The sequence below is a fragment of the Schistocerca americana genome, chromosome X, assembly GCF_021461395.2.
Source record: "Schistocerca americana isolate TAMUIC-IGC-003095 chromosome X, iqSchAmer2.1, whole genome shotgun sequence".
Classification (NCBI taxonomy): Eukaryota; Metazoa; Arthropoda; class Insecta; order Orthoptera; family Acrididae; genus Schistocerca; species Schistocerca americana.
The window spans coordinates 299,536,511-299,552,920 of record NC_060130.1 but is presented as its reverse complement, the minus strand read 5'-3'; the positions used below and the strand labels follow the sequence as shown (position 1 = coordinate 299,552,920).

At 45.9% G+C, this 16,410-nt stretch overlaps 1 protein-coding gene across 1 annotated transcript in view; it reads left to right on the top strand.

Moving 5' to 3' along the window:
• LOC124555704 (intracellular coagulation inhibitor 3-like) overlaps positions 1-16,410 on the top strand; it is a 209,248-nt gene that overhangs the window by 123,274 nt on the left and 69,564 nt on the right. Inside the window, exon 4 of the mRNA XM_047129709.1 lies at positions 3,939-4,092. Within this exon, the coding sequence (XP_046985665.1) occupies positions 3,939-4,092 (154 nt within the window). The remainder of the gene's footprint in view (positions 1-3,938; positions 4,093-16,410) is intronic.

Below are 16,410 nucleotides of genomic sequence, written 5' to 3'. Positions count from 1 at the left end.
CACCAGATCCGTCTCCAGTCGAGCACATATGGGACACAATAAGACGACAGCTCCAGCGTCATCCATTCTATCCGCCTGTTAAGATGGATATCAACAGGATAGAGGCTCACACAGTTGCACTGATCATCGCAGATTACAGGTAGTGGTCGTGAAGACTCGCCGTCAAGATACAGTTTCGCAGGAAGACCCCTCAATGCACCACATCGTAACTGACAGAAAGTATCGCCAGGAACAACTGGTCTCGGAGCTCGTGGGGAGGGGGGGGGGGGGGAGGGGGAGGGGGAGGCATAGGGCCATCAACCAGGCAGATGTTGTGGCTGGCGTTTTGGAACACTTTCGCCACATCTACCAGTAAGAGCAACATAAAGGTTATGATTTGGAGCCGATTTTGTCCCACGTCACCTGCACCATCTCGGACATCGAAACGTAAACTCTGATGGAGGACATCACCTGTGATGACATCAAGAATGCGATAGCGAAGGGTGATCCAAACAAGTCGCCTGGCTTGGATGGGCTCCCTGTGGAATTTTGCTGCGCTTTCCAGGATTTAGTGATGCCAAGACTGACTGATGTTTCACGAACTTTCGACGACAGCCATCATGGTTCCACCGCCATTTGTCGAACCTATTATCATCCCAATTAAAGCCACGCGGGATTAGTCGAGCGGTCTAGGGCGCTGCAGTCATGGATTGTGCGGCTGGTCCCGGCGGACGTTCGAGTCCTCCCTCGGGCATGGGTGTGTGTGTTTGTCATTAGGATAATTTAGGCTAAGTAGTGTGTAAGCTTAGGGACTGATGACATTAGCAGTTAAGTCCCATAAGATTTCACACACATTTGAACATTTTGAACATCCCAATTAACAAGCCATCGCAGGGGAATATGGCTGCCCATTAGTGCCCCCCAACCTTACTCAATGCCGACTACAAGATACTTGCATGTATTTTGGCGACACAATGCCATCGGATCCGTCCGAGTATAATATCTCAGCGATGTCCGCTATTGATGGTCCTCTGTGCTCGCTCCCTGGGACCACTTAATTGGAGTCTCACGAAGCACTTGTCAGGATTCACCCTGCGACAATGCACTTTCCGCTGTTGTGTATGCAGACGACTTGTTGCTGCCGGTATGCTTACAGGAAGAAACCACGCACGTACTTCATCTGATCTCCGTGTATGGGACGTGGCAGGCAGTGCTTTGAGTGTTGCCAAATCAACGGCGATGCCAATAGGCCGCAAACTCACACAAGAAGAACTGGCGCCTCTACCTTGCGTCCAGAGTTTCCAATACCTTGGCATCATCTGTATGTCCACCACCCGTCGCATCGCAGTGGTCAACTTCCTACGTTCCCTCCAAATCACCCGCATGACCGTTCAGCAACATTGCCTCCATTGCCTTGACGCTTTGCATAATGTGGGATATCTGAATGAGCGTTTAGTTTCCAAGCTGGTGCACGTAGTACACGTCTTTTAGATGTTGCCAGCGATTGGTCACAGCCTGCAGGCCGCATAAGGCTACGTCCTGAGGGCTGGTAACATTTTTAAGATCAAATATGATATGTTCACCCTCCCCTGGACAGCTGGTGGACTTGAGGACTTGAACTCACTCCAATGTCTGGGGTCGTGCAGCGGCATTATATCTAAATACCATGCGCAAATAGTGATCTGGCACAGGGAACTCACTCATGTGCCAACTCTTGGACATTTACACGCCAGCCTCCATCTCCCCACCGGAGTCGGTAGGGAATGTTGCGCCTCTATTTACGCATCTGTCTGTCTTTTTTGTGGATCTTAGCTATATGTGCATGCTTGTCTTCCGTGTACATCCCCCCACCCCCATCCCCACTTCCAAACTATTTCTGCATTCAATTACTGTGTGATGTACCTTGCAACAACGTTGAGATTAAGTATCCATTAACAAGGTGGACGGCGGTGTGGCGCAACCTTCATCAGCCGTACCTCCCGACATCAGTCGGAGCGTCACGGTCTCATGTCGCCTGTAGAAAATTCGCCACTAACAGGCGTTTACAAGCGACTGGTTTAATGGACACTCCTTTACGCTCCACCTGTCACACGGTGGACGATGACGCCCAGCGCTCGACATGCGCCAGCGTTCGTGAAATCTGGACGCTGGGGCGGCAAATCGTCGCCTGTTTCATCTGCGCCCCTTCACCTGTGATCGAACTATACGTTTTCATTCGCGCGGAAGACGTCGCTTACCTTGACGGAGACGGGGACAAGTGGTGGCTCGGTCTTGGGACCCTCCTACAGACTGAACATGAGGTAATTGAACGACGTTCACTTTACCGCACCGTTATGGGCAGTTACCTCCTTGGAGTTTTGTGCAAAAACCCTCCTCTGCTGGAATGTGCCTGGCGTGGTTGGCTAGACTGCTGTCGAGGTGCACTGCTAACACACCACGCGTTATTTCAAGCCCGTTCAAATGGTTCAAATGGCTCTAAGCACTATGGGACTTCCAGAATGAGATTATCACTCTGCAGCGGAGTGTGCGCTGATATGAAACTTCCTGGCAGATTAAAACTGTGTGCCGGACCGAGACTCGAAATCGGAACCTTTGCCTTACGCGAGCAAGCGCTCTACCATCTGAGCTACCCTAGCACGACTCACGTCCCGTCGTCACAGCTTTACTTCTGCCAGTACCTCGTCTCCTACCTTCCAAACTTTACAGAAGCTCTCCTGCGAACCAGAGCACTTGCCCGCGAAAGGCAAAGGTCCCGAGTTCGAGTCTCGATCCGGCACACAGTTTTAATCTGCCAGGAAGTTTCACTATGGGACATAACATCTGAGGTCATCAGTCCGCTAGACTTAGAACTACTTAAACCTAACTCGCCTAAGGACATCACACACATTCATGCCCGAGGTAGGATTCGAACCTGCGACCGTAGCAGCAGCGCGGTTCCGGACTGAAGCGCCAAGAACCGCTCGGCCACAGTGGCCGGCTTTCAAGACCGTGGTGGGCGCTGCGCCTGATGCTGCACTGTCCTTGTTTCCCATTCCCGTCTTCCCTATCTACCACTGCTGTGTCACAAATTTCATGCTTACAATTTTTTCCATCCTTGACTATCCCTTCTTGTCGAAGTCCTGTTGATTGCTGGAGTTGGTAACGCTATGGCCAGGCCTGGCGAGGGATCCCGGTCCATTCCGCCCTCCGCCCTATCTTCGAGCCGGAGACGACCTACACCTACTCACATTCCATCATCCCTACCTTCCGTCTGCTTACAAGGAACCGTCGTTTTTCCCCATTTGTATTTTGTGACGTTGTCTGATGATTTGGTGTATTGTTTGTTTGTAAATAGAGTTTATATTTCCCTCTCATGTTCCATAAAAAAAAGGTCACTAACGCACGCTTATGAACTACGGAAACTGGCAGGGGGCGTCCACGTCGTAACTTATGAATATTTTTTCCAGCACCGTAATACATAGATAAGCTTTTGTATGTATCTTCAGGTATTGCACTGAAACTACTTCCCGATGTTAAAAAAAAAAGTTTGTAGGGCACTTTCTTACTGAATAAAAAGATTCCAGGTGCGAGATCCAATCCAGTACGTAGTTTTAAACTGCCAGGAAGCGTCATATTACAGTGTTGTACGCTTTCTACTTCAGAAAACAAATTACCGCACGACACTCCACTAAATAATGGGCTATGCCGTTTTGGCTCCTCTAGTAGAGTGCTGAAGAAGTGTGGCACGTGGATTTCAGTGTGTCGTAGGACAGGAGAAGTGTACCAGGAAACAAAAAGTAAATTAATTACCTAACTTTATTTTTGAGATGATAATTAAAGTTGTACGACTACACCTCATACAAAAATTGAATTACGAACAGTAATAACTAAACAACGAGAGCGGATAATGTTGTATGAGCACGTCACTGATGAGATCTGTGCCTGCTTTGGACCTGCGAGACCGCGCTTTTACTTCGCAGCACTCGGCGGAGTCGCTGACGGACGAGGCGGCGGGCGCGTTCAGCATGGCGACGGTGCACACGCCGGGGTTGCTGTCGCCGCAGTACAAGCAACTGTTGACGCAGTTCTACCGCGTCAACGTCACAGACGCCGCAGCTGGCGACCCACCCCACGGTGAGTACCCAAAATATTCCCCAGGCAGCAGTCAGAAAGACTCTGCAGTATTTCCTCGTCACATTTTACGAACAATCTGACGGTGTCGCCATGGGGAGTCCTTTATCTCCCCTGGTGGCCAATGTTTTTCTGGAAGATTTTGAGGAGAGAGCACTCGACTCTGCCACTTTTAAACCGACAGTATTTTGACGATACGTTGACGACACTTTTATAGTGTGGCCTCATAGTTTGGACCGTCTCCAAGAATTTTTACATCACATGAACTCCATACATGAAAACATAAAGTTTACCATGGAGATAGAGAAAGATGGTTGCTTGCCATTTTTAGACGTCTTGATGCGGCGTAAGAGTGATGGCACACTTGGTCACTCGGTGTACAGAAAGCCCACTCATACAGACCTGTATCTGCAAGCTACTAGTTGCCACCATCCAGCACAAAAAATGGGCGTTCTCCAAACCTTAATCCACCGTGCCCATACCATCTCTGACGCCGACAGTCTTCAAGCGGAACTGGAACACCTGCAAAAAGTATTTCTGAAGAATGGCTTTTCAACTAGGCAAGTGAACAGAGTGATGCAGACCTACAAACGACGGAACAAGGAAGAGGAAGAGGCCTTCAGGTCGACTGGCTTATCTACCATTTATTGGGAATATTTCTTCACAGATAGGCAGAATATTGAGAAAGTATCAAGTGAGAGTCATCTTTCGCCCTCCTTCCAAAATTTCATCACTGGTGGAATCCGTTAAAGACGACCTGGGCCTGCGTAAATCAGGTGTTTACAAGATTCCGTGTGAATGCGGCAAATCATATAGGTCTATAGGGCAAACAACACGAACTGTGCAGGAACGCATTGTGGAACACCAACGGCATACTCGCCTTCTCCAACCCACCAAGTCCGCAATCGCCGAACATTGTATTTCCACAGACCACTCCATGAATTACAACGACACAAAAACCTAAGGACATCACACACATTCATGCCCGAGGCAGGATTCGAAACTGCGAACGTAGCAGCAGTGCAGTTCCGGATTGAGCACCTAGAACCGCTCGACCACAACGGCCGGCTGTTAAATAATGCTAAGAAATTTGAGCAATCTGCCCAGGGTGTCCTCCCATCTATGTACCTAGTCCTTTATTCAAAACTAGTCACAGTGAACGATGCCACTGATGATTGTAGGAAACTTTGAAGAAGGTAATATTAGAGTTCAACGTCCCACCGACGACGAGGTCACACATAGTATAAGCTCGTTTTGGGAAACAATGAAAAGAATAGGAGTAGTTTCCTTTCGAAGGAACCACCTCCATCTACACTACAGGCAATTAAAATTGCTACACCACGAAGATGACGTGCTACAGACGCGAAATTTAACCGACAGGAAGAAGATGCTGTGATATGCAAATGATTACCTTTTCAGAGCATTCACACAAGGTTGGCGCCGGCGGCGACACCTACAACGCGCTGACATGAGGAAAGTTCCAACCGATTTCTCATTCACAAACAGCAGTCGACCGGCGTTGCCTGGTGAAACGTTGTTGTGATGCCTCGTGTAAGGAGGAGAAATGCGTACCATCACGTTTCCGCCTTTGATAAAGGTCGGATTGTAGCCTATCGCGATTGCGGTTTATCGTATCGCGACACTGCTGCTCGCGTTGGTTGAGATCCAATGACTGTTAGCAGAATATCGAATCGGTGGGTTCAGGAGGGTAATACAGAACGCCGTGCTGGATCCCTACGGCGTCGTATCACTAGCAGTCGAGATGACAGGCATCTTATCCGCACGGCTGTAACGGATCGTGCAGCCACGGCTCTATCACTGAGTCAACAGATGGGGACGTTTGCAAGACAACAACCACCTGCAAGAACAGTTCGACGACGTTTGCAGAACCATGGACTATCAGCTAAGAGACCATGGTGCGGTTACCCTTGACGCTGCATCACAGACAGGAGTACCTGCGATGGTGTACTCAACGACGAACCTAGGTGCACGAATGGCAAAACGTCATTTTTTCGGATGAATCCAGGTTCTGTTTACAGCATCATGATGGTCGCATCCGTGTTTGGCGACATCGCGGTGAACGCACATTGAAAGCGTGTATTCGTCATCGCCATACTGGCGTTTCACCCGCCATGATGGTATGGGGTGCCATTGGTTACCTCGGTCACCTCTTGTTTGCACTGACGGCACTTTGAACAGTGGACGTTACATTTCAGATGTGTTACGACCCGTGGCTCTACCCTTCATTCGATCCCTGCGAAAACCTACATTTCAGCAGGATAATGCACGAGCGCATGTTGCAGGTCCTGTACGGGCCTTTCTGGATACAGAAAATGTTCGACTGCTGCCCTGGCCAGCACATTCTCCAGATCTCTCACCAATTGAAAACGTCTGGTCAATGATGGCCGAACAACTGGCTTGTCACTATACGCCAGTCACTACTCTTGATGAACTGTGGTATCGTGTTGAAGCTGCATCAGCAGCTGTACCTCTACAAGCAGTTCAAGCTCTGTTTGACTCAATGCCCAGGCGTATCAAGGCCGTTACTACGGCCAGAGGTGGTTGTTCTGGGTACTGATTTCTCAGGATCTATGCATCCAAGTTGCGTGAAAATGTAATCACATGTCAGTTCTAGTATAATATATTTGTCCAATGAATACCCGTTTATCATCTGCATTTCTTCATGGTGTAGCATGACATCTGCACTTCACACTTAAGTGCTTGGCAGAGGATTCATCGAACCACTTTCACAATACTTCACTACCGTTCCACTCTCGATGAGTGCACAGGAAAAACGAACACTTATATCTCTCCAGTCGAACCCAGATTTATATCCATGTAGATGGACATCAATGATATATTTCCGCATTCGAAGAAAAAAGTTGGAGACTGAAAAGATTTCGCTCATCGAAAATCACCTTTGTTAAAAACTGCCACTGTAACTCCCGTATCGTATCCGTGACACTGTCTCCTCTATTTCACGATAGTACAAAACGATCTGCCCTTCTTTGAACTGTTTTGATGTCCTCACTCCTCCATCAATCCTATATCTCACAACAAGACTCTAGCAGGGGGCGGACTAACGTAGTTTAGGCAGTTTCTTTAGTGGATTTCTTGCATTTTCTAAATGTTCTGCCGATGAAACGCCGTCATTGGATCGCCTTCTCCACATCATTGTCTATGTATTCATTCCAACTTAAGTTGTTCGTAATTGTTATCCCTAGGTATTTATTTGCACTGACAGCCTTTAGAGTTGCGTTATTTTTCGTAGGACCTAAATTTAACGGGTTCCTTTTAGTACTCACGTGGATGGCCTCACACTTTTTGTTGTTTAGAGTCAATTTTCACTTTTCGCGCCATACAGACATCTCGTCTAAGTCATTATGCTATTGGTTTTGATCTTCTGATGACTTTACTACACGATAAATGACAGCATCATTTGCAAACAATCTAAGAGCGCTCCTCGGCTTGTCTCCTAAATCATTTATATAGATTATGAACAGCAGACCTCCTATAACACTTTCTTAGTGAACTCCAGATGTCACTTCCCTTTTACTCGGTGACATACCGTCAATTACTGCGAACTGTGACTTATCTGACAGGAAATCACGAATCCAGTCTCCCAACTGAAACGATACTATATAGGCACGCAATTTGGTTAGAAGCCGCTTGTGAGGAACGGTATCAAAAGCCTTCTCGAAATCCAGAAATGTGAAAACAATTTGAGATTCCCTGTAGATAGCACTCATTACTTTATGAATATAAAGAGCTAGTTGTTTTTCACAAGAACACTATTTTCTGAATCTGTAATGACTATTTCTCAAAAGATCGTTTACTTCGATATAATCAGTACACTTGCGACAGTATGCGCTACCTAATGTGTTCCAAAATGCCGCCCATAAAAGCGAGACAAGTGTTTTAGTTAGTACTTGGGCAACAGAGAATTTGTACATCAAACAGAAGGATCGTACTACTGTAACCATCATATAATACACGGTTCAAAAAATGAATATTACACACTTCCTCCAGCTTACGCTCGCTCCCAATCAGAATAATGTAAATAACAATAAATGATGTCAAAAAAGAAAGTAAATTAAAATTATACTGATAACCGAAATAAATAGACAATTGGTTCCTTTTACCGATCCCCTGGCACAGATCATACAGTTGCTGAAATGTTCAAAGGAAACTTGAGTATCAAGTCTAATAGGTACTCACTCATAGGTTATACTTGGTGGTGACTACAAGCTACCCTCGATATGCTGGCGAAAATGCATGTACAAAGACGATGGTAGGTACAGTACTGGCCATTAAAAGTGCTACACCACGAAGATGACGTGCTGCAGACGCGAAATTTAACCGACAGGAAGAAGATGCAGTGACATGCATATGATTAGCTTTTCAGAGCATTCACACAAGGTTGGCGCTGGTGGCGACACCTGTAACGTGCTGACATGAGGAAAGTTCCAACCGATTTCTCATGCACAAACAGCAGTTGACTGGCGTTGCCTGGTGAAACGTTATTGTGATGCCTCGTATAAGGAGGAGAAATGCGTACCATCACTTTGATAAAGGTCGGATTGTAGCCTATCGCGCTGGCGGTTTATCGTATCGCGACATTGCTGCTCGCTTGGTCGAGATCCAATGACTGTTAGCAGAATATGGAATCGGTGGGTTCAGGAGGGTAATACGGTACGCCGTGCTGGATCCCAATGGCCCCGTATCACTAGCAGCCGAGACGACATGCATCTTATCCGCATGGCTGTAACGGATCGTGCAACCACGTCTTGATCCCTGAGTCAACAGATGGGGACGTTTGCAAGACAACAACCATCCGCACGAACAGTTCGACGACGTTTGCAGCAGCATGGAGTATCAGCTCGGAGACCATGGCTGCGGTTACCCTTGACGCTGCACCACAGACAGGAGCACCTGCGATGGTGTACTCAACGACGAACCTGGGTGCACGAATGGCGAAACGTCATTTTTTTGGATGAATGCAGGTTCTGTTTACAGCATCATGATGGTCGCATCCGTGTTTGGCGACATCGCAGTAAACGCACATTGGAAGCGTGTATTCGTAATCGCCATACTGGCGTATCGCCGACGTGGTGGTATGGGGTGCCATTGGTTACACGTCTCGGTCACCTCTTGTTCGCCTTGACGGCACTTTGAACAGTGGACGTTACATTTCAGATGTGTTACGACCCGTGGCTCTACCCTTCATTCGATCCCTGCGAAACCCTACATTTCAGCAGGATAATGCACGACTGCATATTGCAGGTCCTGTACCGGCCTTTCTGAATACAGAAAATGTCCGACTGCTGCCCTGGTCAGCACATTCTCCAGATCTCTCACCAATTAAAAACGTCTGGTCAATGGTGGACGAGCAACTGGCTCGTCACAATACGCCAGTCACTACTCTTGATGAACTGTGTTGAAGCTGCACGGGCAGCTGTACCTGTATACGCCATCCAAGCTCTGTTTGAGTCAATGCCCAGGCGTATCAAGGCCGTTGTTACGGCAGAGGTGGTTATTCTGGGTACTGATTTCTCTGGATCTATGCACCCAAACTGCGTGAAAATGTAATCACATGTCAGTTCTAGTATAATATATTTGTCCAATGAGTACCCGTTTATCATCTGCATTTCTTCTTGGTGTAGCAATTTTAATGGCCAGTAGTGTATAAAACATCGTCCAGTATTATACTAAATGCTTACTACGAAAATTATTTTGAGTGACTAATTCAGGATACGACTCGAAGTGTAAATGATTGCAAAATATGCTTGACCTCTTAGCAACAAATAATTCGGAGCAAACAGGGAGCATCATGACGGATACATGGATTAGTGAATCCGAGGTCGTTGTAGCGAGATTGTATACCGTAACATCTAAACCCATTAAAAATAAACGTAGAATATATCTATTTAATTAAGCAGATAAAAACTCGCTTGGCGCCTTCCTAAGAGACAGTCTTCTTCATTCCTTCTGTACTAACTGTGTGATGTGGCTTAAATCCAAAGGAATAGTATAGAGAGAAATTGAGAGATTTATATCACACAAATTAATAAGAGAGAGAACTGATCCCTCATGGTACAAAAAACAGGTCAGAACGCAGTTGCAGAAGCAGTGGAACATAGTTGACACTGATAGAACAGAGCTAGGAAAAGAGTGAAGGTGGGAGTGCCAGTGTGAGAGGAATAAAGAGAAGAAGCAAGAAGCAGAAGGAGCAAGAAGTAGCAAGTGAAGTGAGTGAGAGCCAGTGATAACGAGGTAGAGTAAGATAGTGACAGTGAAAGGAGTCATCAGCAGCTGGAAGGAACGAATGAAATAGCAGCAGCAAGAGCGAGCAAGGAAGACAATGACAGTAAGAGGAGACAGTAGTAGTAGGACAGAACGACGGAGACTGTGGCCGAAATACAGAGAACAATGACAGTTATAGAGACACAAAGAGATAATGACAATGAGTCGGGCTGAATGAGCGAGTGAGAATGGATAAGTTGGAGTGGATGGGTTCGAGCTACTTACTGCGATGGACTAGTGGGTGTGAGCGAGTTATAGTCAGGGCAGCTAGTGGATGTCAGAGGTGAAATGCACGTTAAAAAATTTTTAAACGTGCAAGATCGTAGAATAAGGCAGCTTATACCCCACTTTTTAGTCAGTCTTCTAATAAACATGAGCATATTCGCCTTTTTTGTGGTGCAATAGAAGCATTTTTTCCGCTGGCTCATAATGATCCAACACAGTACACGTGCCAAAATCCTACTGCAAATCGACCTCAGTGATATGGGTCTGTAATCCAGCGGAGTACTCCTATTTTCTTTCTTGGATACTGGTGTGACTGTGTTACTTTCCTGTCATTACGTACGGATCTTTCGTCGAGAGAACTGTTGTGTATGATGCAACGTATGCAGCTATTATATCAGTGTAATATGAGACTGGAAATTGAAATAAGAACACCGTGAATTCATTGTCCCAGGAAGGGGAAACTTTATTGACACATTCCTGGGGTCAGATACATCACATGATCACACTGACAGAACCACAGGCACATAGACACAGGCAACAGAGCATGCACAATGTCGGCACTAGTACAGTCTATATCCACCTTTCGCAGCAATGCAGGCTGCTATTCTCCCATGGAGACGATCGTAGAGATGCTGGATGTAGTCCTGTGGAACGACTTGCCATGCCATTTCCACCTGGCGCCTCAGTTGGACCAGCGTTCGTGCTGGACGTGCAGACCGCGTGAGACGACGCTTCATCCAGTCCCAAACATGCTCAATGGGGGACAGATCCGGAGATCTTGCTGACCAGGGTAGTTGACTTACACCTTCTAGAGCACGTTGGGTGGCACGGGATACATGCGGACGTGCATTGTCCTGTTGGAACAGCAAGTTCCCTTGCCGGTCTAGGAATGGTAGAACGATGGGTTCGATGACGGTTTGGATGTACCGTGCACTATTCAGTGTCCCCTCGACGATCACCAGTGGTGTACGGCCAGTGTAGGAGATCGCTCCCCACACCATGATGCCGGGTGTTGGCCCTGTGTGCCTCGGTCGTATGCAGTCCTGATTGTGGCGCTCACCTGCACGGCGCCAAACACGCATACGACCATCATTGGCACCAAGGCAGAAGCGACTCTCATCGCTGAAGACGACACGTCTCCATTCGTCCCTCCAGTCACGCCTGTCGCGACACCACAGCAGAAAATTGCTCAAGTTTTAACGTTACATTCTCTAGGCGTTTATCTAGAATTGTTATCAAATGGTTCAAATCTGGTTCAAATGGCTCTGAGCACTATGGGACTTAACAGCTGAGGTCATCAGTCCCCTAGAACTTAGAACTACTTAAACCTAACCAACCTAAGGACATCACACACATCCATGCCCGAGGCAGGATTCGAACCTGCAACCGTAGCGGTCACGCGGTTCCAGACTGAAGCGCCTAGAATTGCTATCTTCCCGTTTTCAAACATCTTTATCCGTTATCGAGAAACACCCCAAAATATCGTTTGTGAATATCAAAACCGAACTGCAAATTTCAAGATGATTATGTGTAGCAAATGACTGTTATTTTTGCGATGTATTCCTAAGATCCAGATCTCGAACAACCTTGACAATTTTCTTGATATCTTTACCGTTTCCGCGACGTACAGGTTCAAAGTTACCCTACTTGTACACTTAAAATAGCACGTAAAATCCGGTGTGAGGCGAGAACGTAGTTTATAAAGTGACGTAGCACGGAGAAATGACATGTTAAGTGTCTCCGTTATCATCAGAAAGTTTCTGGGAACATGTTGTTGTAGTACTGAAGCACATGCAAAATTTTTGTTGTTGGTTGGTTGGTTTCGGGAGAGGACCAAACAGCGAGGTCATCCGCCCCATTAGGTTAGGGTCGGATGGGAAGGAAGTAGGCCGTGCCCTTTCAAGGGAACCATCCCGGCATTTGCCTGAAGCGATTTATGGAAATCACGGAAGACCTAAATCAGGATGGCAGGACGCGAGTTTGAACGGTCGTCCTCCCGAATGCGAGTGTGCTAACCACTGCGCCACCTCACTCGGTAGAAATTTTTGTGTACATACAATACGGTATGAGGTGCCACATTATATAGCTTTGCGTCATTTCAATTCCACATACGTAAACTATCAAAATTTTACTGATCCATAAAGTTATTATCATATGAGTGACATGCCCTGCTGTAACGGGTGAAAGGACGAAACCAGGCGAAAAATGTGTAAAAAATGTGAATATAATCCTGTTTATTAAAAGAATGACTGAAACTTGGGATAATTTTTTCCCAAAAAGTTTGGCATGCGAACATACGAGGTGCGACAATAAAGCAATGAGACTGATGTGAAAAAAATGTTGCTTGCCGTTTTAGTCAAGTTTAGTGTTGTCTCCTTCAAAGTAGTTCCCTTCTGATTGCACATACTCTTTCCAGTGCTTCTGCCATTGATGGTAACATTTCTGGAACTCATCTCCTGTAATATCCTCCAAGACCCTCGTCACAACTTTTTGGATGTCTTGTGTTGTTTGAAAATGGTGTCCCTTGACCGCCGTTTTGACTTTTGGAAATAGAAAAAAGTCGCACGGAGCGATGTCTGGTCAATAAGGTAGCTGTGGTAGTAATGAAATTTGTTTTAAGGTTAAAAATTGCTGTACTGACAGAGCAGTATGGTATGGCACATTATCATGATGCAGAATCCAATTATCAGCAACGTTGGCACGAACACGAAGATCTCTTTTACGAAGTCTTTCAAAAATTTCTTTGTAGTAATATTGGTTAACTGTTTGTCCAGGAGGCACCCACTCTTTATGAACAATTCCCTTCGAATCAAAGAAGCACACAAGCATGCATTTCACTTTTGACTTTGACATGCGAGCATTTTTTGGTCTGGGCGATCCCTTTGAGCGTCATTGAGAACTTTGGCGTTTTGTCTCTGAATCGTACTGAAAAAAAAAACAACTTTCATCACCAGTGATAACACTGCTCAACAATTCTGAATTGATTTCCGTTTGCTCTAACAGATTGGCTGCCACATTTTTCCGTATTTCTCGCTGTTGTGGTGTGAGATTTCTGGGGACCATTTTTGCACAAATCTTTCTCATACCAAGATCTTCAGTTATTATTAGACGAACCGTTTCTCGATTTATGTTCAGTTCTTCTGCAATCATTTTCACGGATAATCTTCGGTCAGATCGTACGAGTTCACGCACCCTGGCCAAGTTGATGTTCGTCCACTGCGGTCTTAATCTTCAACATTCGTTCTGCCTTCACTAAACATTTTATGCCAACGAAAAACTTGAGCTCTTGACATAACCTCCTCTCCAATTGCCTTCTGAAGCATACCGTAAGTTGTCGCGTTTTCACCCAATTTAACACAAAAAGAAATGGCATACCATTGCGCAATATTCTGCGGTTCCATTTCCGTGACGAGAGACACAAACACGTGTTAACTTATTACAGTACAACTCACGACTGAGTAGTTGCATCGATGTGCCACTTGAACTAGAAGCAGCTGATAGACCAAGGTCAAAGGTATTCTACATCTACATCTACATTTATACTCCGCAAGCCACCCAACGGTGTGTGGCGGAGGGCACTTTACGTGCCACTGTCATTACCTCCCTTTTCTATTCCAGTCGCGTATGGTTCGCGGGAAGAACGACTGTCGGAAAGCCTCCGTGTGCGCTCGAATCTCTCTAATTTTACATTCGTGATCTCCTCGGGAGGTATAAGTAGGGGGAAGCAATATATTCGATACCTCCTCCAGAAACGCACCCTCTCGAAACCTGGCGAGCAAGCTACACCGCGATGCAGAGCGCCTCTCTTGCAGAGTCTGTCACTTGAGTTTTCTAAACATCTCCGTAACGCTATCACGGTTACCAAATAACCCTGTGACGAAACGCGCCGCTCTTCTTTGGATCTTCTCTATCTCCTCCGTCAACCCGATCTGGTACGTATCCCACCCTGATGAGCAATACTCAAGTATAGGTCGAACGAGTGTTTTGTAAGCCACCTCCTTTGTTGATGGACTACATTTTCTAAGGACTCTCCCAATTAATCTCAACCTGGTACCCGCCTTACCAACAATTAATTTTATATGATCATTCCACTTCAAATCGTTCCGCACGCATACTCCCAGATATTTTACAGAAGTAACTGCTACCAGTGCTTGTTCCGCTATCATATAATCATACAATAAAGGATTCTTCTTTCTATGTATTCGCAATACATTACATTTGTCTATGTTAAGGGTCAGTTGCCACTCCCTGCACCAAGTGCCTATCCGTTGCAGATCTTCCTGCATTTCGCTACAATTTTCTAGTGCTGCAACTTCTCTGTATACTACAGCATCATCCGCGAAAAGCCTGCATGGTTGCCACATCTTGCGAAGAAAATCATTCTCATTACTTTATTGTCCCACCTCGTATTGGCAATATTTTTATGCAGAGAGAGAAGGAGACAGCGACAGTGGGAAAAAAACGGAAAAGTAATAATGGAAGACAGTGGACAGTGGGTGTGATGTAGAGAGAGCAAAAGACACAATGACATGAGAGAGAGGGGGGGGGGGGGGGGGGGGGAGGACAGTGGCAGTGGAACATAGTTGACACTGATAGAACAGAGCTAGGAAAAGAGTGAAGGTGGCAGTGCCAGTGTGAGAGGAATAAAGAGAAGAAGCAAGAAGGAGAAGGAGCAAGAAGTAGCAAGTGAAGTGAGTGAGAGCCAGTGATAACGAGGTAGAGTAAGATAGTGACAGTGAAAGGAGTCATCAGCAGCTGGAAGGAACGAATGAAATAGCAGCAGCAAGAGCGAGCAAGGAAGACAATGACAGTAAGAGGAGACAGTAGTAGTAGGACAGAACGACGGAGACTGTGGCCGAAATACAGAGAACAATGACAGTTATAGAGACACAAAGAGATAATGACAATGAGTCGGGCTGAATGAGCGAGTGAGAATGGATAAGTTGGAGTGGATGGGTTCGAGCCACTTACAGCGATGGACTAGTGGGTGTGAGCGAGTTATAGTCAGGGCAGCTAGTGAATGTCAGAGGTGAAATGCACGTTAAAAAATTTTTAAACGTGCAAGATCGTAGAATAAGGCAGCTTATACCCCACTTTTTAGTCAGTCTTCTAATAAACATGAGCATATTCGCCTTTTTTGTGGTGCAATAGAAGCATTTTTCCGCTGGCTCATAATGATCCAACACAGTACACGTGCCAAAATCCTACTGCAAATCGACCTCAGCGATATGGGTCTGTAATCCAGCGGAGTACACCTATTTTCTTTCTTGGATACTGGTGTGACTGTGTTACTTTCCTGTCATTACGTACGGATCTTTCGTCGAGAGAACTGTTGTGTATGATGCAACGTATGCAGCTATTATATCAGTGTAATATGAGAGGAAAGTAATTGGTATACAATGCGGACCAGAAAACTTACCTTTATCATGTTATTTGAGTTTCTTTGCTACACCGAAGAAATCTGTTTCCAAGTTACTCAAGTTGGCAGCAGTTCTTGATTCGAATTCTGGAATATTAGCTTCGTCTTTCTTGGTGACGGAATTTTGGAAAACTGTATATAGTAACTAGGTTTTAGTGGTACTATCATCAGTAACATTATCATCGCTATCGCGCAGTGAAGATATTGATTGTGTCTTCCCTCTGGTGTACTTCACATACAACCAGAATTTCTTTGGATTTTCTGCCAGATTTCGAGACAGAGTTTCGTAAAGGAAACTATTAAAAGCATCTTGCATTGAGGTTCGCATTAAATTTCTAGCTTCTGTAAAAATTCGACAACCTTGGAGATTTTGC